The sequence below is a fragment of the Panthera tigris genome, chromosome C1 (assembly GCF_018350195.1).
Source record: "Panthera tigris isolate Pti1 chromosome C1, P.tigris_Pti1_mat1.1, whole genome shotgun sequence".
Classification (NCBI taxonomy): Eukaryota; Metazoa; Chordata; class Mammalia; order Carnivora; family Felidae; genus Panthera; species Panthera tigris.
In genome coordinates, this window is record NC_056667.1 from 152,353,657 (window position 1) to 152,375,763 (window position 22,107).

The 22,107-nt window shown below is 37.8% G+C and overlaps 1 protein-coding gene across 3 annotated transcripts in view; it reads right to left on the reverse strand.

Annotated features, from left to right (window-relative positions):
- GRB14 (growth factor receptor bound protein 14) overlaps positions 1-22,107 on the reverse strand; it is a 115,787-nt gene that overhangs the window by 21,634 nt on the left and 72,046 nt on the right. For all 3 annotated transcript variants that reach the window (XM_042994576.1, XM_042994575.1, XM_007074649.3), the window contains 3 exons: positions 21,002-21,158; positions 4,574-4,695; positions 2,579-2,653 (listed from right to left, as the gene is read on the reverse strand). In XM_042994576.1, the coding sequence (XP_042850510.1) occupies positions 2,579-2,653; positions 4,574-4,695; positions 21,002-21,158 (354 nt within the window). The remainder of the gene's footprint in view (positions 1-2,578; positions 2,654-4,573; positions 4,696-21,001; positions 21,159-22,107) is intronic.

A 22,107-nucleotide genomic window follows, 5' to 3' on the forward strand; every position in this document is an offset into this window, starting at 1 on the left:
TAAATGTCCATCTTGAAAAGCTAGATTTTGTCTAAGAGTTAAGTCCTGATACGTTTCTATGCTTTTCTATGCTCCTCCCTGAGAACATATCAACTTCATCATAGTCAAAATAAAGACTACAATCTTGACTTCAGTTATTCAGTTGTTAAGAAAGTTGGGCTGAGTTCACCTCCCTGATGAGGTAAAGCAAACAGTCTTTTCTTTGTCCACCAAGGTTCTCGATTGTGGATGGCTACGGCAGGTGTTTTCCAAAGAGAGCTGCAGCACCATCTCGCAGCTCACATGCTCTTCTGCAAAGTGATCTTGCCACTGACACATGAAGAGCTGGAGTCTGTTTCTCTACCTCCTTGAATCTGGGCACAGCTTCTGACTGCTTTGACCAATGGAATACAGCAGAAGTGATAGTCAGCTAGTTCCAGTTCTGGTCCTTAACTAGTCCTTCACTAGTTAACTCTTGGAAGCTAGCTGTCACATAAGAAATGTGACTACCCCGAGATGGCTCTGCTGTGTGAGACCCAATACAACTAGGAAAGCCCTTGAGGATGAGAACCCATGTGGAGAGAGAGAGAGAGAGAGAGAGAGGCAGGCAGGCCAAGAAGTACCAGGGACACACAGTGAACAGCTATCTTAGAAGGGGATCCTCAAACCTCCAGAGAGCCCATGTGCCTCAGAGATGACCCACCCAGCTAAACCCTTTCCATATTCCTGACCCGCAAAATTGTTGGCAAAATGTGAGTGGGCACTTAAGCCATTAAGGTTTGGAACAGTTTGTTACACAGTAATAATGAACTGAGACAGTAGGCATGTGCTGGTTGGGAAAGCGAGAATGAAAAGGAAGAGCTCTGTATGAGTGGCTGTGCTCTGCATCCTTAATAAGACAGTGGAAATGCATTAGCATCTCATTAAAAGAAGAAAACAGAAATCCCTATGAATAAACAAATGCAAAATGGAAAAACTGAAAGAGAAATTACTAGCTAAAACGATGTGACATATTTTAAAAGGCTACTCTGGGAAATGCTGAGAATAGATATGTATGTTTTTAAGTAAATTATTAAATTTTTTAATTTAATGAGCCACAGTTATTAATTAATTGACATGCAAAACAGGCAAGTAGGTTTTTTAGTTTGAGTGCTTTCCAAGTTATTAAACCAAACCAATTAAATTTTAAAAAGGGAGTCACAGAGGTCATACTAGAAAAAGAAGAAACGTTTTAAAAGTGGAAACATTGCCTCTGTGGAGAGAAAAGGTCAGAGGCATATGCAGGACTATCTGATTCCAAAGCTATGATTTTTCTTGTTTTTATAATTTCACATTAAAGTAATATAACTATATTATAGGAGAATTGGGGAAAGGAGGTGGAATAAAAACTCCAGCCCGCCACCCTGTATCCTAAGCCAGTAGTGAAGCACTGAGAGGGCCTGAGAGCGGCAGGGGGGGGCGGGGGGTCCTCAGGCATAGCTGCTGGGCCGCTGCCACTCATCCTAATATCCTGATGGGGTGTCTGTGAAACCCAGTAGCATATAAGAAGCTTTCAGGAAAATCTCTTGAGACTAATCACATTTCTAAAATATTGTGAAGAGCAAAAATGAAATATAGCCTATTAAAAGCCCATAGAAAACAGATCTGTACCACCCATTACAGTTACCAGTATATTTAAATACCAATATACTTAAAGTAGTATCTATTATGGAAATATTAAAAGTTGTCTTCTTTAATGGTCAGAAAATATTGAGTGGGTCTGAGGATGCCTGAAGGCTTAGATCAAACAGTAACCATTATAAAAACATTGCTCAACATTAACCTGTTAACAATGGCAGAGCTTGTGATGTGAAATCTACTAATCTACGAAAAATAAAATAACTGAAATCATTCTTTTAATGTAATGAAAATATCTTTTAAAAATGATCTTGTAAAGCCACTTCCAGTTTGGCAGAAACGAGCCCAACAGATACAAAACTAAGGAGACTCTTAATTAAATAACTAGCATTCTTAATTCAGCTAAAACATTTCAGAATTCTGCTCAGGTATCCAACATGGTTATGACACATGTCAGCATATGATATATATATACATACATATATATATATATATATATATATATGTATATATGTATGTATATATATATTTTATATCTGTTTTTCTCCTTTCACTTAATTGCTGAATATTTTATCACAAATGGATTGAGAGCACTTATTATAAAAGTTAATACTAAATATCTGTCAGTAAAATGCCTACACTTTACTGAGGATTTTGATTTTTCAAAAAGACTAACATAATCTTTAAACACATCATAGAACAAATTACTCTGCAAGTTTCCTTTCATGATACACATTCCTTTCACAATTGGCCAAAACTGGGAAGAAAAATGGGGTTAGGTGGCTTTCCTGATTTAGGGAATTCTTTATTCAGGTTTTGTTCTTTCCTTTCCTATTCTTTCTTTTCTTTTTAGTTTCACCTCCAGCAAAAATTAATCAGTCAAGGTATACCATTTCAAAATCTGGGCATGTATAAATATGGACCTTAAAGTTCCCCTTTATCATGCTGTTACTTAACATACTTCAATGGGAATATATTTTACCTGCAAAATCTGTGTGGGGGATATTTCACCATTGGTTTCAGTTGCAAAAGACACCATATGCTCTGGAAAAAAATACTGACAAAAAGATAGAGGTTACATTTTCTCAAAAGCAATGCTAGAAAAGATTCAGTATGACCAATATAGTAAGCTAGAGCAAAAGTTCTCTAAGTCACTGTGTTGAAAATTCACCTGAAGTGTTTTGTTTTGTTTTCTTTTTTAATGCCAGTCCCTGGACTCTACTTTCATGTATCTTAAGGGGAAGGTGTGGGTAGGGCCCAAAGATTAGCAAACACCCTCAGATAATGCAGATGCAGAGAGATCCACATACGTCAAGTTACCAAACACTGCTTTCACGATGGCAGCGTGCTTGCTCCCATATCTCTTCCCTGAGTCCTACAGCCATTCTGGCTGGCAGGTGCTAGAGGATTCTCAACTCCACTTCACAAACTCAAGGCTCATAGAAGTAGATGGTATAACCCAGGTCACAGCCACATGTAGAGGAGCCAGGACTTACAATAGGGCCAGAGGCTAAAAGTCCAGTCCTTTCAACCTACTCTTTGTCCAACCTTGTTTAATCATAAAATTCACCTAGGACAGTTGTTTAAAACTGGAATTCCCAGGCTTCATTCCTGGGGTGTCTGATTCAGTAGGTGTGGGTAGGTCTTGGGTCCTATGCTTTTAATAAGCACTCTCTACACCCCCAGGTAATTTTTATAATCAGACAAGTTTGGGAAAATATAGACCTCTACACTTCCTGGAAGGACAGGCCTTTACAACAGTTCTATTAACATTTGGTCTAATACTGTGTTCAATATTAGTTACGGCATTCCTGGCCTCTACCCACTAACAGCCCTCCTGTCCCTCCACCCCAGTAATGACAGGCAAAAATGTCTCCAGACATTGTCAAAACACCCCCAGTTGAGAGACCACTGCTCTAGGTCTACAAAATGAGTGTACAGACTTGTTTAAATAATAATAATAATAATAATAATAATAACAACAACCAAAATGATATATAACCCAAAACAAGCACTAAACCATATGCCTTTAACTATACTTTTAAATTCTTGCTTTTAACAAAGATTCACAACAAGAAAACAGTTTCCCTTCAAATTCTAATTCTATTTAATTTTTATTAGGACTCTTTTATTTTCTTTGTCAAAGATCACTCCATTATGTTTTTATTAATAGGTTCAAATAAAAGAGAACATAAGAGGTCTTTCAGGGTTTGAAAATATTCTATTATAGTATGTATCATATATTTTTCATAAAGGATCATTTCAATTCAATTATCCAAAACTTAGTGTAATAATACGCTATAGCTGCAGAGACAAAAACAATTTAAAATAATGAGCCCAGGGGCTCTTTTGACTTCTGCAGATACCTAGTCTTCGCTAGGAATGTGACACACATTTATTTTCTTTTAAAGAGCACTATAATGAAAGAAGTATTTATTGGATAATGCTCTGGTCTTTAGTTCATTTCTACTTAGCTCAGTAATTATTGCACTGAAAAAATATTTTGGAACAGCAAGATTCATGTCAATAATTTTTGGCTGAGCTATAGCACTCCAAACAATCATCAATCTGTTTTTACTTTAGAAATTTTCTTATTTAAATTTCCTACATTCTTTGAAAAGTGTTAAACTATAATATTTTGGAGCTGCTTGAGGATATCTAATAATTGATTTCCCAAATTAAATGTATATTTGTTTTCTTAAAAAGCAAGAAGAAGAAGAAATAGCTCCCCCAAACTACCTATCTGAACTTCTATGATCATACTGACTAATCATTGATAAAGTAAGAAAAAACATAATTATGATTTTAAAGGAACAGAATTCTGACCTACAATTTACCAAATAGGTAATTACATTTTTCGTAGTTACCAAATAGGAAATTATACTTTATTCATAGTGACTCTTTTCTTCACAAAAAATAAAATAAAATTTAACAAATCCATTTATTTTCTCTAACTACTAATGGGGATTTCACTTACCATTGGGTTTTTAAAGAATTCATATTTGGCATAATTTTTTCTAAAGTATAGTTTATTTTCTTCTTCCATTCCCCAGTTAGATAGCACTTCCATCACCAGCTCGTGGTCTTCTATTGTTCTTTCTGTAAGGAATGTTTCAGTGAGTATGTCAACAGATAGATGCCTGGATGGACAGATGAATGAATAGACAGACAGACAAATAGGCAGGTAGAGAGAAACGTATGTGGACACATGTATCCATACAAATATATAAAATATATTATGTATCTTTACTAAATACAGCAAATTTCAACTCAATTCTAGGACAGCCAGGTTGATAATATTTTTGGCAACTTTGAATTAGTAATGTTGATTTTTATACCAAAGCAGACTGTAACCTGAGGAGAAAAAATGACAAAATATCATAATGCACTTTTTGGTAATTCTCAATTCCTTTTATTGCCATGTAAATTATAATTAAGTTTGATAACAAATCTGCATTAAGAATTTAGGAGCTATTCTTTTTCTCCAGCTTATCGTGGTGCCAAAATTAAAATATTTGCCTCAAGGTTGAACAATTCACCCTATTAAGACATGAAAAATTTTGACAGGTTCAAAAACGCATTTGAGACACATAATCTGGATAGTTGAGAAAAATTAAAATAAATGCTTTAAAAGGAAAAAATTTAATGCAAGCACATACAATTTCAAGAAACCTAATTTCTAGGGGCACTTTATGCTTTCAAAACTAATGTTTAGGCAACTATATTTTGTATTAACAATGAAGATAATTAGGTAGGGTGGGAAGGCACTTAGGAGGAAAGGTACTTAAATGAAACAGGCAGCGACAACTTTAAAGAGGTGAACATAACATACACAACTCGTATTTTAATAAGAAACCTGATGTCTATAGCAGTGCTATTCAAAGAGCCCCAAACTGAAAACTACCCAATGCCTATCAGCCTGAGAATGAACGAATGAATAACTTGTGTAAATTTACACAGTGAAATACATACTACAACACACAACTGTGTGGGTGAATTTCACAAACATGATATTAAATGAAAGAAGTCAGACACAAAGAATAGTACATAGTACATGACTACACTTACATGAAATTCTATACAGGCGAAATAAACCTGTGGTGTTAGAAATCAAGATAATAGGGATAGTGGGTGAGGGAGCAGGAGTATGACGGGAACCACTGGGTATGGGAAATACTATTTCTTGTTCTGGGTGTTGGATATCCAAGTTTATGTAACATTGGAGAGTTCATTGAGTTGTCCACATATGGCTTGTTCGCTTTTCTTAAGGTATGTCATACCTCAATAACAGAAATAAAGAAACAACAATAAAGAAAAGTTACTGTGAAATTACTAATGTAAAACAGGAAGTGAAGAACAGCCAACTAAGGAATACAGAAACCCTCTGCTTTTTTTAGGTGCTTCTAGGACCTTTTTGGAAAGTATCGTGTCTCAGACATTCAACACTCAGTAGTGATCTGTGACCTACAACACCTGAACCCTTGAAAGTAAAGTCATACTTAAATGGAAGCTTATTCATCTGAAAGGAAATTCTCGTAAGAGCTCAATGAATATGGATGACTTCAAGTTAAGTGTGTATCAACACTCCGGGGTTCTGTTCCTAACTCCAATGGCTCTTTTTCTGTCTCATTGACAAGCTCCCATGGTTCCTCCCTCCTAAGATGTCATCTTTGGCTCAAATCTTTTCTTTCCCTTTCTTAAACTAATTCACTCTCTTCTCTTCAGCCATCCCATCTGTCAAGTTCCTGGAGATGGAATCTCTGGCCACAGTTACTTTCACTCGTGCTCTAGTTCTAGCTGCTAGACTTTCCACCACCTCATACATAGTTTGTCTAAATCCAGAGTCAGTATGGTGATTCCCCCCAAATATTAATTCCAGCAATGCTAATTCTGAGTATATAACCAAAAGAAGCAAAAGCAGGATGAGAACAGATATTTTTACACCAATGTTCACAGTAGCATCCTTCACAAGAGGTGGAAACACCCTACTGCCCACCAACAGGTGAATGGATAAACACGTACTGCAAACATACAATGGGATACTTAGCCTTAAAAAGGAATGACACATGCTACAACATGGATGGACCTAAAAGATATTATATGTAAAATAAGAATACACAAGAACAGATACTGCATGATTCCATTTATAGAATGGTACAAATAGACAAATTCATAAAGATGGAAAGTAGAATGGTGGTGGCCAGGGACTAGGGAGCAAGGAGTTATTGTTTAATGGATTTGGAGTTTCACCATGAGAAGATAAAAATGTTCTGGAGAGAGACAGTGGCGATGGTTGCACAACAATATGAATGTACATAATGCCAATGAAATATGCTCTTAAAAATGGTAAATTTTATGTTATGTACATTTTATCAAAATAAAAAAATAAACTTGAAAACAAAGTCTTCTTCTTTTTTCTCTTTCAAACTGCTTTTTCCTAAATTCTCCTATCTCCATTGCGTCTTTATATCCACTCCCATGACCTCCACTTTTGCTATCCCCAGATACTAGAGATTTCCCTCCAAGTGTCTCTCACACAACCAACAACCCCTCACTCATTCTCATGATCACAATCCCAATTTAGACCCTCACCTTTTCTTAACTAATCTCCAAACCTCTAGTTTCTTATTTTTGTAATCCAACCTGGACACTAATACTACAGCAAGCTTCATAAAACATATGTGTCAACGTGACCCTTGCTCAAAAAGCTTATCTACTTCCTACTTTCTATGGGATACACCCATGGAGTCTAGCAGTTATACCATTCATTCATCCATCCATTTGGCAAATATTTCTTGAAGGCCTACCACGTGTCAGACATTCATCCTGGGGCTTGGAATTTTGTAGTGAATAAAACAGTCAAAAATCCCTGCCTCATGGAGTTTTCATTCTAATGAGAAGATACAGACTATAAATAAAATGCGACTCTTAAAAGGCAGGAATAAATACTACAAAGAAAAATAGAGCAGGGCATAGGAAAAGAGGAGGTCATAGGGGAAAGGAATTCATTTCAAGAGCTTGCCGGATAGATCTCGCTGAGAAGGTAATATTTGAACAAAGACCCAAAGGAGAAGGGGACATGAGCCAAGCAGACACCTACAGGAAGAACAAGAACAAAGCCTTTGAGGCAAGAGCAACGTTCCGTGTTTGAAGTACAGCAAGGAGGTTAATGCAGCTGAAGCTGAGTGAGCAAAGGGACAAGTACTAGGAGAAGAGGTTAGAGAAGCAATGGTGATGAGCTAGAAGGAGGCCTAGGAAAGACCCTGCAGTTCATAGTGAAGCTCTGGCCTTTCCTTGGAGTTTGAGGAGAAGTCACTTTGAATAGAGAAATAACACGAACTGACTTATATTTTCATTGGATTGCATCGGCTGCGGAGGAGAGCTGATTTTAAAAGCTTCAAGGTGGGGACATCTAGGTGGCTCAGTCGGTTGAGCCGCCTGACTCTTGATTTTGGCTCAGGTCATGTCTCACAGTTGTGAGACTGAGCCCCACATAGGGCTCTGTGCTGACAGCACAGTGTATGGATCCTGCTTAGGATTCTCTCTCTCTCTCTTTTCTCTCTCTCTCTCTCTCTCTGCCCTTCCCCCACTCACATGTGTGCTCTCTCTCACTCTATCTCTCAAAATAAATAAAAAACTTTAAAAAAAGACTTAAGGGTGGAAGCAGGAAGCACATTTAGTAGAATATTACAATTAATGAGGGGAGAGATGATACGGCTTGGATTAGAGTGGCAGCGGTGGAGATGTACAAAGCAGGCAGAATCTGGACATATTCTGAAGATAGAGCCAACAGGATTGGCTGACAAATCGGATAGGAAATGGAAAAGAGAGGGTAGTTAGGGGAGACACCAAGGTCCTCCACTCAAGCTCTTGGAAGAATTGTGTTGCTATCAATGAGTCTGAAAAACTATTAAGTAGGTTGGGAGAGTCAGCAGTCACTGAGATATCCCATGGGAAGTCACATCCCTAACAATCTCTCTATCCTTAATTTGGTCTCCTTCTCACACAAACCAGCTGATATTTTCAAGCTTATGAAACCCAGGTTCACATTAAAAATACTATTTTCTAAGCATGATATCCGTATTTTTTGCAACTGCACAGGAAGAAAATTTCAATGTAGTCGGCAAAATGTTTGCTTGTTTGTTTTACCAACCTGTGTTTCTTTGTACCCACTGCCTCTCTACCACTGAAGAAACATCATATGTTCTGACCTCAAGCTACACTATACAGAGAGGAAAAAAAATAAAGAAACGCATTTCCTCTACTTTTGAACTTCACAACAGACCTTACCAATCTTTGACAAATATAAGTGCTTGGGGAGAATCATGTCTAGCCAATCTTTGATGGCCTCATACAAGGATCCACCTTCTATCTTCTGGGAAAGGAGCTGTAGTTAAGGTGTTGGTGAAGAAAAGGACGGAGTAGAGACTGCGCTAGATAATAATAAGTGGATGGTATAGGTCCCAAGTGACCCTGTATCCTGTCCCCTTCCAGAATGAGAATGCTTTCAGGGTGATGAGTCGATGGTGATAAAACACCAGATAAGTTTAACGGTGGTATGTGGCTCAAACCAGAGGGTAGCCTTAGGAGACATCTCGTTTCCAATAGAAGCCCTACATCCAGCATGGTGGAGAAGCCATAACTGAGGGCAACATCAGGGCAGATGAGTCCATGGCATCCCACTCTGAAGAAAGAGCATGGAAGTAGCACCACATCTCCAGCAGGTACAGGGAAGAGCTAAGACAAGAGTTCAGACTTAGGGGGCTGTATGGTTCAGTCAATAAGCTTGACAGGAACAGAATATGAACAGCTGGACAAGAGTTAGGCAAACACCTGTCCTGGGACTTAATGCCTCAGCAGAAGGTTGCAGAAGTGAAAGCAGGTCTGAATTTTCAACTGAGAATATTTTAATCCCATATGTAACTCATTTACAGAACCTGAATTTATTATTAACCCCAACAAGACTGAGAACAATCCACACAAAAAAATAAATACACAGAAGATTAAACTGTCTGCTGTGAAGAAGACAGGAGGCTGAAAGTAAAAAATTATTCAGATTATTGAAATAAAGGAAGTTACATTTTTGTAAGTCTCCATCTGAGACCTTTCTCCTTGCCATATTTAATTCTTTTAATATTTTCAGTTCAGTACGCTGAACAATGGCTCCAAAGACATCTGGAACCTATAAATGTTGCCTTATATGGCAAAGTCTTTGCAGATGTCATTAACTTAAAGAGACTGAGAGGAAGAGATTATCCTGAATTATTGAGGTAGGCTCTAAATCCAGTCACAAGGATCTTTATGAGACAGCGACAGAAAGAGATGTGACCCAAACAGAAGAGGAACGGGCAATGTGACCACAGGGGCAGACTCAAGTGACACAGCCACAAGCCAAGAACGATGGCAACCACCAGAAGATGGACGAAGCAAGGAACGGATTCCCTCTAAAGCCCCGGAAAGAGCCTGGCCCTGCCATCATCTTGATTTCAGCCCACTGACATCAATTTTGGATTTCTCACCTCCAGAACTGTTACAGATTACATTTCTGTTGTTTGAAGCCACCAGGTCTGTGGTAAAGTAATATCACAGCTTCATGAGAGTTATATTTCCATTTTTCAGAACAGTGAACATCTCAGGATTTGAAGAGCAGCCAGGTGTCTGATCCCAAGTCAATGCTTTTCCTCTGCAAGTATTGCCTCTGCCTTCACTACAGCTCCCACTTGAGGGGCACCCCCTACAGCCTCTGATGGGCCTATTTATATCCTGTTCATTCTTTCCATATCAACTAATATCCTCTTTCATGTTCCTGTACCTCTCATGTTTCAGCTGCCTCAAATTCTTTTATTTTGAAATGTGTTCAATAAATATTTGCTAATTAAGTCAATAAAAAAACTGCATTTTGAGTGTAAGGAGAAGGAAAATAACGGGCAATATTTCAAATCACATCAATCTTAACCTCACATGAAAGTAACATAAATCACTTGAATTTGGACTGCCCCAAAAGAGGAAATAAAAAAGGCAGAAAAGCCAAGCTGTATGTGAACAGCTATGACAAGTATGTCACGAAAAGCACTATCAAGTACTATTTGTGACCACCAACCAAGCAGTAGTCTACATGTAAACAAAGCCCAGAGTAACAATGTAGAAAGGAACAATAGAGTACGGTATTTGCAGAAAATTTCATGGAACCGTAATACCAAACGCGTAAGTAATGCATTACTAGCATCAGGAAAATATTCTGGTAATCTTAAGAAGAAAAATTTCTTCAAATAAAGCTAGACTAACTAGAGTATGTGAGATAGGGCAAGGCATACTTTGCATTCCTTCAAAGAGGATTTCTGGGTACTCTACTGAAAATTCAGAAAACACATAAGAAAGCAGATAAAAAAAGCCCAGAGGATCAGATGCAGCTACATGTTCTCACCTCACACACTCCCCGGTAATGGAGATAAAACTTGCCTACTACACAACCTGGCTTTCCAAAATCGTATTATATTAATAAGCATTTTCAATTTATATATTTGTATCCAAATTTGGATGCACTGTCATATACCATCCTACAACCAAACCTCATTATGTTAAAGGATTAATGTTACAATAATCCAAATAACCCTAAAAGGCATAATTATCAGTTAATCACATCTTGCAGAAAATTCATGGTTTCTTTTTTTCAAGGCAGACACCTAACTAAATACAAATCTTAACAGGGAGGAGCTCAACATGAAGATACAAGATGCCTAGATGGATAACTTTGAGAGGAAAACAAAAAAGCTCATAAGCGGGGGGAGGGGGTGAAAAGTTGCAGAAGACCGGCTTTGCTTTGCTTAGGTTAGGCCTGGGACATCATCACCAAGACCTGAGAACAGAAAAAACAAAACAAGTACTGGTCTAGAGGGCTTCTAATTAACTTTCCACTGACGCTTCCTCTTTAGCGCCATTCTAAAACCAAGTGGATTTTAACCAGAGGAATGATCCCACTGAATAACTTACAATGCACGTCTTAAATATCAAAAAGAAACAAATTAATTCTGCGACTAGAAGCTCTTTGCCGCAATACTTGAGAACAATGATATTAAGAACTGTCACCCAGAATGAATCCAGAGACTTTTTGGGTTGTCTTATGATAAATGACGCAGGTAACATTCTCATAAATTCATCACGACTCTTTTAAAGACCTTATTTTTAAAACTTCATAAATTCACCTAAAATACCATATTAAAATATACTATTAAATCTTTATGGATACAAGTCTGCTTAGAAACTTTTTAAAGTATTTTTCAGTCACTGGAAAGTGAATGACAGGGACTATATACCATTTCTGTGTAGGTAGAAAAATAGAAGAGAAGCCCTCTTAAATAGCTTCAAAACAGCATCCAAAAAAGAGAAAAAAGGGGGAAAGTCTCCAAACACTAAAGAAAAGCTTTCTTGAAACCAAAACAAAAGCTTCATATCACTTTAAGTTTCATTTCTGTTTCTGATAGATCTGTGAAGTGTCACAGAAATACAATGAAACATTACCAAATAATAAGTACAGAAAATTCTGTTCCTATTTAATTTCAGAAACTTTTTCTTTAAAAACAAAAAGGAAGAAGAAGAGAGGAAAGAAGTTTCTTCTGAAACTGTTGATTTCACTTCAAAGTCTTTTAAAAAAAACCTCAATCCTCCCAGAATGGAAAGTGTTCACCTGTGACCTTCTGCCTGGATTTCTTCACTGAATCTACTGAAAGTACAGCGTGGGGCTCAAATAGAAACCTGATTCCCTACTCTTCTCATCACTTGATAAGAGAAGAAACAAAAGTGGCTTTTACCTCTAATTCGCCCAGAAAACAATTCTTTGTATACCTTTGTTACAGGAAACTCCAGGAGACAAATGATCCTTGTACTTCTCTGGGCTAGGTAGAAACTACATACATTTTGTCAATCTTATTTTCAGATAAAAATGAACAGCCTCTGACCAAGCAAAACAAAAACTGGAGAAGCAAAGAATTAAATAAGGCTCGATTCTGAAAGGTTCCTTAACCTAAGAAAACTACTTAATACCAGAGAGATCCCCTGGAAAAATTGCTACCACCATATTCAGCTCCCCAAGTACAATTATTAGGAAAATGATGACACTTAGTTTGATGGCTATAAAGGCCTTGCAGATTATTGTTCAACAAATTGAAGTAGTCTTCATATTAACTCAGACTCACCGATCACAACTTGTATTCATAGAAATCTTACTTTTCTGCAAAGCATTTGCATATACATTACCTCAAGCTGACTGGTAAATAACCGAAGAGTTTAGAAACTGCTTCCATAAATTCTAAGTTACGAAATACATCCTTTACAGACTTACAATAAATTTCCATCTGAGCATTGCATCTGATTTCTTTGGCTTCTTTTCCATGTCTTTTCCTTCTATGTACGTTGTAATCCATCCTTTGAACTGCTTGATATAAGTACCTTATAGTTTAGTATGTTTTAGTTCAGAAACCATGTATTTGTCTTAAACCCTGGCTTACAAAGATGTATTCAGAGATCCATCTCTCATGGAACTACTGTCTAGTTTTCATAATATGACCACTATTAAGATATTTGCAGAAGGGGCGCCTGGGTGGCTCAATCAGTTAAGCGTCCGACTTTGGCTCAGGTCATGATTTCACGGTCCGTGGGTTCAAGCCCCGTGTCGTACTCCGTGCTGACAGCTCAGAGCCTGGAGCCTGCTTCAGATTCCATGTCTCACTCTCTCTCTACCCTTCTCCCACCCACACTCTGTCTCTCTTGCTCTCAAAAATAAATAAACATTAAAAAAAATAAAAAAAAAAAGATAGTTGCAGAAAATGTTACAGCAGCTCAGAAGACGGGTAGTTGGCCCAACTTGGAGCTTCAGGAAGATGTCTTAAATCTTTTAAAATTTCTTAAGTTTTTAAAACTGTGTTTCTTTCTTTCTTTTTTTTTCTTTGATTCTAAAATAATACATTTCCACTATAGTAAATTTGAAAAGCATGGGCAGCTGACAATCACAATCCATTTTTAGGCTTACCAATCAGGAATTAGCACTTAACATTTCAGTATAATCCCTTCTTGTTTTTTCCCTGGGTCCATATGAATGTATGTATATGAAATTTAGGAGACACTGTGTGTGTGTGTGTGTGTACATACATATATATATATATATATATATATATATATATATATACACATCCAGTCAGTCATCATTGATTTTATATCTGCCCATATCAGTTTTCAAAGGGAGGACTCCAAAAACATGATCAAAAGCTGCATAACTTACATACTACGGATGTACTTTATTACATCCCTTGATTGCTATAACATTTTTCTAATTCATCGATATTGTAAATAACCCTGCTTGAACAGCCCTTTACCTATTTCTTGGCCAAATTTGCTTGTTTTCCACACCCCAGTCCAGCATGTACTTGTGGGAACATCCCCTCCTGGGACACAATCCATCACAATCACTCCCAGTGTTTCTGGCACCACTCTGTTATTTTCAGGATTTGCAATTTCCTAAAGGATGTATAAGAAGCAGTGGTGCCAGTAAGTACCCTAATTGTCTCAAGAACAGTAAGTATCCTAATTGGAACACAGAAGAGACAGACCTGTCTCCCTACCTGCTCTCAGAGGGAAGGGGCAACTCTACTTGATAAGGCTGAGCATGGGATGCCTCCTAATGCTTTTCTTTCTCTCTCTCTCAAACCATGGCACTATGTTAGCTGGCTGTCAGCTTGGACAACTGAGGGTTTTCATCTTGCTTTGTTTTCATAATATTTTTAGGAAATGGCTACCAGTTATACCTTACTATCATTTTTAACTAAAATTCCAAGTAAGCCTTGGAAGAGGCATAGCCAGGTAAAGACGGGTGAGAAAGAACTTGCTGAGAATCCTAACAGCACAAGCAAGGAAACCAAGGAGTGGAAACTGTAGTATATGCGGGCAACTACAGGAACTTCTTTAATGTATAAACGTACAGGAAGAAGAGGGGGAGACACAAGGCTGGAGACAGGAGAGGTAGTCAGGTCATAGGTGTTACAAGGCCTGCAAAGGACCTTGGGCCCTAATGCATGAAGAATCAGGGTTGCATTCACAAGGATAGCCTTGGTATGACCAGAGGCAAAGGGACCTGTTATAAGGCTAATATAATACCTGAGGAGAGAGATGATAAGACCTGAATGCAGGCTAGGAGAACAGCGAGAAGGAAAAATCAGCTGGACCAGGAGGCAGATTTAGTTATAACTCTTCACTGGTTCATCTTTTCTTTTCTTTTCTTTTCTTTTCTTTTCTTTTCTTCTTTTGATGTTTATTTTTGAGAGAGAGAGCACAAACAGGGGAGGAGCAGAGAGAGGGAGGGAAAAGAGGATCTGAAGGTTCCATGCAGACAGCCTCGAGCTGGATGCAGGGCTTGAACTCACAAACTGGCAGCAAGCTGGATGCGGGGCTCAAACTCATGAACTGCGAGATCATGACCTGAGCCAAAGTCAAATGCTCAACTGACTGAGCCACTCAGGCGCCCCACTGGTTCATATTCTCTGCCTCCAGTCTTGGCGTGCCACCAGGACACCACGCCTCCTCAGAGCTCAGGTCAGTTTCAGCAGAGAAGGAAGCCTAGCGCCACATATCCTAAAAGCTTCACAATTACTGGTACTGGTGATAAGAGTGGTCACAATTCTGATGGCTGGTAGGTTACAAACAATGCTGAAAGTACAACCACGTTTCAGCTCCAGACAACAGGAACAACACTTGTGCTTCTTTGGTAAAAAAGAAAAAAAAAAAAAAAAAGTAAAGGAACAGCTTCAAAGCAGGCGGCTGTGAAGCTCCTTTTTACCACTGTTGTGCACTGTTTCTGTCTTAAAGAGATCACGTGGGGACAGCTGCACACATAAAAATGGTTTCATTAAAAGCCTCCAGTCATTCATTTTGCTTATTAAAGCCACTCCACAATGATATTCACAATGGAACTCTCAGCTGTCCCCAGCAATGACACTAAAATACAATTAATTCTTCTTCCCGAGGAGTCCATAGGTATGCGCTTGAGGTATTGTGTTAATTGCCACAGCTTCATACCGTGGCTTCAATTAGGAATCAAAATGGGAGCAAGACAAACATGGATCCCATTAAGTTCCAGAGGACTTAAAACTGAAGTTTCTGCCCCCGCCCCACTCCCCCCTCAATCCACTTAACACTGATTGTAAAAGCAAAGGGCTCCATCTGGGGAACCACAGTGACATCCAGTGGCTATGAAGTAAAACACACCAGTTACAAAACGTCAACACAGGAGAGAAGGGCAAACATTTGTAGATGTACTGATGTTTTAAATTCAATGTCTATAAAACTGTGTGCAACTGGAACCTCATCATAAGATGATCCAAAATCAGGAAAATCAGAGATTCATAACAAAATGAGGATGTTTAGCTGCCTTCAATGATTTACTCTGCCTATTAAAATTCTCAGCAACATACATTAATAATTATTGCCAGAGGATATGAACTATTGATAGTGTACTCAAAGTTCCAAAAGTCATGTTACCGTTTATGCTATATACAAATTCAAGGAGAAGTCATTTCCAACATGATCCTCTTTCTCGGCCAGAAGAAATAACTGGCTGTGCTATAAAGTGAACAGGATAGATCGGTTTGCTCCCAATAACTTCAATACCATTTGGTAGGAAACATTTACCGAAAAATGTTCTTGAGGGTTCAAAATTTTAACTTATACTCACATCACACATGAAAGAGACACAGAGTGAGACAGAGACAAATCAACCACAGAATCCCTGGACCGGTTGTCTAGTGGGATGAGGAGAGACAAACTCATTTCAATGGAAAACGCAAAGACTTTAAGAACGTAAAAGGACCTAGACTTGAGCAACATTTGACTCTGGGCAAGGTATCTTATCACTGAATCTTTGTATTCCTATATGTAAATGGAGCTTTTAAAAAAAAAAAAAACGTATCTTGCAGGGTCACCATGAGGGTAAGTAATATGAACATCTATCAAGATTAATATTAAACCTCTCCCTCTGTGCCTTGCACATAGAAGATGCACATTAATAACAGCTATCACACACATGCATTTATATTAAAAAATACTAATAAGATGGACGTTTCCTTTGCCACAGAAAATGCCACTCTGAAAACAGACTTTAGAATCCATATACATACTATACTTTGAATATTAAGTGCTCCTCCTTCTGACTTTAGTAAATCTGTGGTGTGCTTTACTGGATCAGAAGCAACAACAATAGCACATTTATTTTAACAACGTAAAATGTCTCTGAAACTTTCCTAAGCTTACCTTGGTCATTAACGTGAACTAAAGTACAGAAAACCCTTAACTCTCATTTATCCTACAAGTTACAACATTCTTGCCCATAATGTGTCAGGGTCTCACCAATACTACACTTCATACGTGGGTAGACAATACCGTGAAGATGCTACAGTGGGGCATGAGCAACCGGCAGAAATTACATATGCACCAGGATCAATCCATGAAGCCACAGTTAATTTGATGTAGAAGCAAAATAAAGTGGCTTAGCCTCTAGAAGGTTGAATTCTGGCCTTCTTACCAGTATACAGCTGACTCTTGAACCATGTGGACGACAGGGGTGCAGATCTCCCCTTGTAGTAAAAAATCTGTATGAAACTTGACTCCCCCAAAACTTAATTACGAATAGCCTACTGCTGACTGGAAGACTTATTGGTAATATAAACAGTCCATGAATACTTTGAGGTTATATGTATTATATACTGTACTCTTACAATAAAGTAAACTAGAGAAAAACGTTATCAAGAAAATTTATAAGGAAGAGATAATAAATTTACAGTACTAGACCGTATTTATTAGAAAAAATCCACATATAAGTAGATCTGTGGACTTCAAATCCATGTTATTCAAGGGTCGACTGTACTTTCAAAACTAAATCAGGATCGTATTTGCTCTCTGACTCCAAGACCTCCAGTCACTTTTTCTGTCACTCAATGGAAAAGTCAAGCCCCTCCGTGGCCTAAGAGACCCTACCTGTGCTGGCTCTGTAGCTGCCCTACTGAAGTCCACTCCCTCACTCCCCACCTTATTCCAGAAGTGCTGGCCTCTGGCTGCTGCCTGAGCACAGTGCCACAAATATTCTCCTCCATGTGATGTTATCAAGGACATCTTCCCTGATCCCTTTTTTTAAAGTGCGTCTCCTGGGGCACCTGGGTGCCTCATTCCGTTAATGACTCTTGATTTCAGCTCAGGTCATGATCTCATGGTTTGCGGGTTCGAGTCCTGCATCAGATTCTGCACTGACAGTGTGGAGCCTGCTTAGGACTCTCTGTCTCCCTCTCTTTTTGCCCCTCCCCTGCTACTGCACGCTTTCTCTCTCTCTTTCAAAGTAATAAAAATAAGAAATAAAATGCATCGCCCACTCACCCACAGCATGCTCTTTCCTTCTTCCTGCCTTCCTTTTCTCCCAGTATAGGCTTTTCAAAAGTTCCAGCTTTTCAAAAGTTCGCATTACAACACTTTGCTTTTACAAAAGACCTACATTAGTACCTGTTTTTGCCAACCTGCAGAAATCCAAAGAGGATTTTCACTTTTACATAAAAAGGTGAAAAATGAAAATACCAATCAGCGTTTGCTTTGCAGCGAGCCCTTATAGAGGCAGCGTGCACCCTGGAGAGCAGCGACATGGCCCCGCCAAGCTCCTTCCAGGGAACTGCACTCAGCATCTCAGCGTCAAGCCACCATAGCTTTGAACTTAGTCTGTGAGCATCTGGGCTTTATCTTGATTTATTCTGTGCATCTGTTGGCAAGATGCACCCTGAGACACCAGAAAATACTAAGAGAGATTATTTGTGGGGTCTGGGAATGCTCAAATATTGTTCCATATAAATTAATGGTAAATGCTTCTTTGCTTTATACAGTTTCAGCTTATGAAAGTTTTCAGTAAGAGCACTCTACTTTTGGATATCAGGAGAAACCCATACTTATCATCATCTAAGGGGTTACAAATTTTAGTCATTTGCCTCTTATCTTTCTCTTCCCTCGAAAATGCAAACTCACAAGGGCAGTGGGTTTTTTCTTTTGTTTGTTCTTTTGTTTTTTTTGTCTATCATGTTCATACTGTACCCCCACGATCTAAGGCTGGGTATAAAATAGTCAATAAATATCTGCTAAATTGTTTGAAGAAGTCAACAGGAAAAGGCAGGGAGAGTTCCTAGTTTTTGTGGAATCTGTAAGGTGAAATGAAAAAAAAAGAAAAAGAAAAATAAGAGGTATTTTTTTTTTTTTTGAAAAATAAGAGGTATTTTTAAGCACACACACACATACACCCACACACACACACAAAAAGTCTACAAAAGTAAATGCACAGTATAATTACAGATTATGTTAAAATAGAGAAATTAGACAATAAATAAATAAGTGAAGAAAATAGATATTCGTTAGCTACCATCTAATGTTTCAGTGTATCCTTACAGAAATAAAGCAGCTAATAAATAAATACAGATATGGAAGATGGTAAATCTAATATGCATCAGTATTTGGAGAGCATTATGCCTGCAGCTTTTCTACTATTTAAAGATATAATCTGAGTGAAAACCAAAAGGAGGAAAAAGAACACAAGAAGGCTGTGGAACCCCATTTCTTTCCCATAATCTTTGGCCTGATGCATGGTTGACAAAGCCATGAGACAATATTCTCACATCTTTGATTTTATTTCAGCATTTCCAGAAAATAGAGTAATGGAGAAACATATTTCTATTTGATGCCTAAAATCTTAAACTTAGTATGCAACTCAAATTAATTCTCAGCGTTCCATTTGAAGCCTCAACATTAAAAGACCTGTGCGTTTTATTCCTTAATATCACTTGCTGTGGTTTCAGTGATTTACAGAGTAGATTTTTATTATTGAGTTTCAAGCTATTTGTTAGGGATAAACTGTCGTGACTATAATAAAAAAAAAAAATGTTTTTTAAGTTGCTCCCAAAGAAAAAATTAATAGTATAGAATACTGTAATTTCATATGCTAATTAAGAGCATATGTAAACAAGATAAGTTTAGAATATGGCAGATGTCTATTGAGAGTCAACATCATACTTTAAGGAGATTAATGGTCATGAATAGAAGTTAAATTAGTCACAAATATCAACGCAGAAAATACATGTTGAACTTTTTCTGCCCTGGGAAGGCAATGACAGCAAGTTGCCCTGGCCCATATAGCATACCTTCAGAATTCAGGTTTTCTGTGAATTTTACCTAATATGGCCAAAAAAAAAAAAAAAAAAAAAAAAAAAAAAAAAAAAAAAATTTTGCAGATGTGATTAAGGGACCTTAAAACTAAGAGATTATCCTGGATTATCCAGGTAAACTCTAAATGGTACCATTTTTATAAGACAGAGGCAGAGGGTGATTTGACACAGAGGAGGAAAATCCAGTGTGACCACGAAAGTAGGGACTGAAGTGACATGGCCATAGCTAAGGAATGCCGGCCGCCACCAGAAGCTAGAAGAGTGCGGGAACAGCTGGTCTTCTACAGCCTCCAAGAGAAGTGCATCCCTGCCGATGCCTTAAGTTCAACCCGACGATACTGATTTTAGACTTCTGGCCTCCAGAGCCACAAGAATAAAGTTTGGTTGTTGTAAGTCACCAGGTGTATAGCAATGTGTTAGAGCAGCCGCAGGAAACAAATATGGAATTCAAAGAATCGGATGGCATGAACATAACAAACCCCTTTCTTTTTCACTACTTATTAGGGGAACATGTTCTTTAACACTAATACCTGTAAAAATAAGAAAATGTGAAATAAAATTGTTGCCAAATTCTGTCTCACTCCAACAGAAGAATAAAAATTCTTTTAACTTGTTTTAAAAAATGGAGGAGAAAGCCCTCTACATTTTACAACACAGAGCTGCATTTCCAATTTACAAAATAGTTTTGAAGATTACTCTTTATGTTTATGACTTTAAAATGTAAAAGAGTTACTTAGTTCTTCTAGAAAAATTTAGGGTTTACACATCCATAAAGAGAAGCACCAGTGCAGAAATTTCCCATGTCTTCACTACAACCAGTTCAAAAAGTAGTTCAGATAACAGCTTATTTTATTAACTTCTCAAAAAATGTTCACTGTGCTACCAACGATTATTATGGCATTTATCTTTCTATCAACTTGGACTCTGTGTTTTGGCTCCCAAATTTCCCTAAATCATTATTTAAACAAAGAAGTGTGCTAAATGTGTAATATTTCTACCCTTACTTTCATTTTGTGCTACATTCTTTGTGTCCCAACCACCAACACCAAAAATAAAGAAAAAGACTACTCATAATTCTCTTCTATTTTTCTACGTCTGAAGAAACTCTTTGCCATATGATTGAAGCTATAAGGAACGGAAAAGCAAGGATATGGACTACGGTTCTGTATCCTTACCTAGACCTATGTGAGGCAGATGCTCAAAAAGGGTCCAGCTGTGGTCATCAATGTAATGATTCTTCAGGATCAACAGCTGGCAAACATCTCGGGCAGTTATGTCACTGGGTACCTCTACAGCCCTGCTGGTTTCATCTTCACTGTATACTTTAATTACCTGTGTAGGTAGAAATAAGAAAATGAGCTAAAATAGTCTATTAAAAAATATCACTCTAATAAGTCGTCAAACTTATTGGCTGAGCTAATTACAAAGTCCTTATATGGATTCTTGTACATTTAATTTTCTAAAACACTGAAAAAATGTTGCCTATCCAAAACTTGTCCATAACATGTCAAATCACTATGTCTGACAACTTCTACTCTCTTCTCTTCAGTGTCTAAAGTAGAGGACGTTCAGTGACCATTTGCTGTCATTTCTCTACCACTCTGGTCTATTAAAAAGCTATATATCCCTTAACAATACTTAAAATTTTCCATTCCATATTTAAATCCTGTAATCCAAGTAACATGGGCTATTCATTCCCAGATATATACAGGTAGTAAAAGCAGTAAGTAAATCAGCCTTTATGGAAAGATGTCTCTATTTTCAGGTTCTTGAAACTTGGGCAAAGACTGGCTAGATGTGTACCAAATCATTTTTCCCCCTTGCAATTAGTTGTATCCATGGGATTGAGTTTTAGTCAATGGAATGTAAGCACATTCAATGTTGTACTTTCAGGCCTCATCCATAAAAATCTCCCACATATTGTCCCCCATTGTTAGGCCACCCTCCCACTGAATGGAAATGACTACAAGGACCTAGAGGGAAGAAAAGCCATAGGACAAAAAGAGCCTTTATCCCACCATGACCACACGAAAGGTGCCCAACTAAGAACACCCATATGGAACTTTGACATGAGCAAGAAATAAACTTTTATTGTGTTCACTTACTGTGAATTTGTATTTATCTATCACAGCAGCTAATGTTACTCTAAATTATACAGAATTAGAGAGAGTTTCATATACAACACTCCCCTTAACATTTACCAAGTTGTGCTCTGTGCTAGAATTTCCATTATTAACTATGGTATGGTTGTATATTAATTAAATTAATTATAAGAAGATAA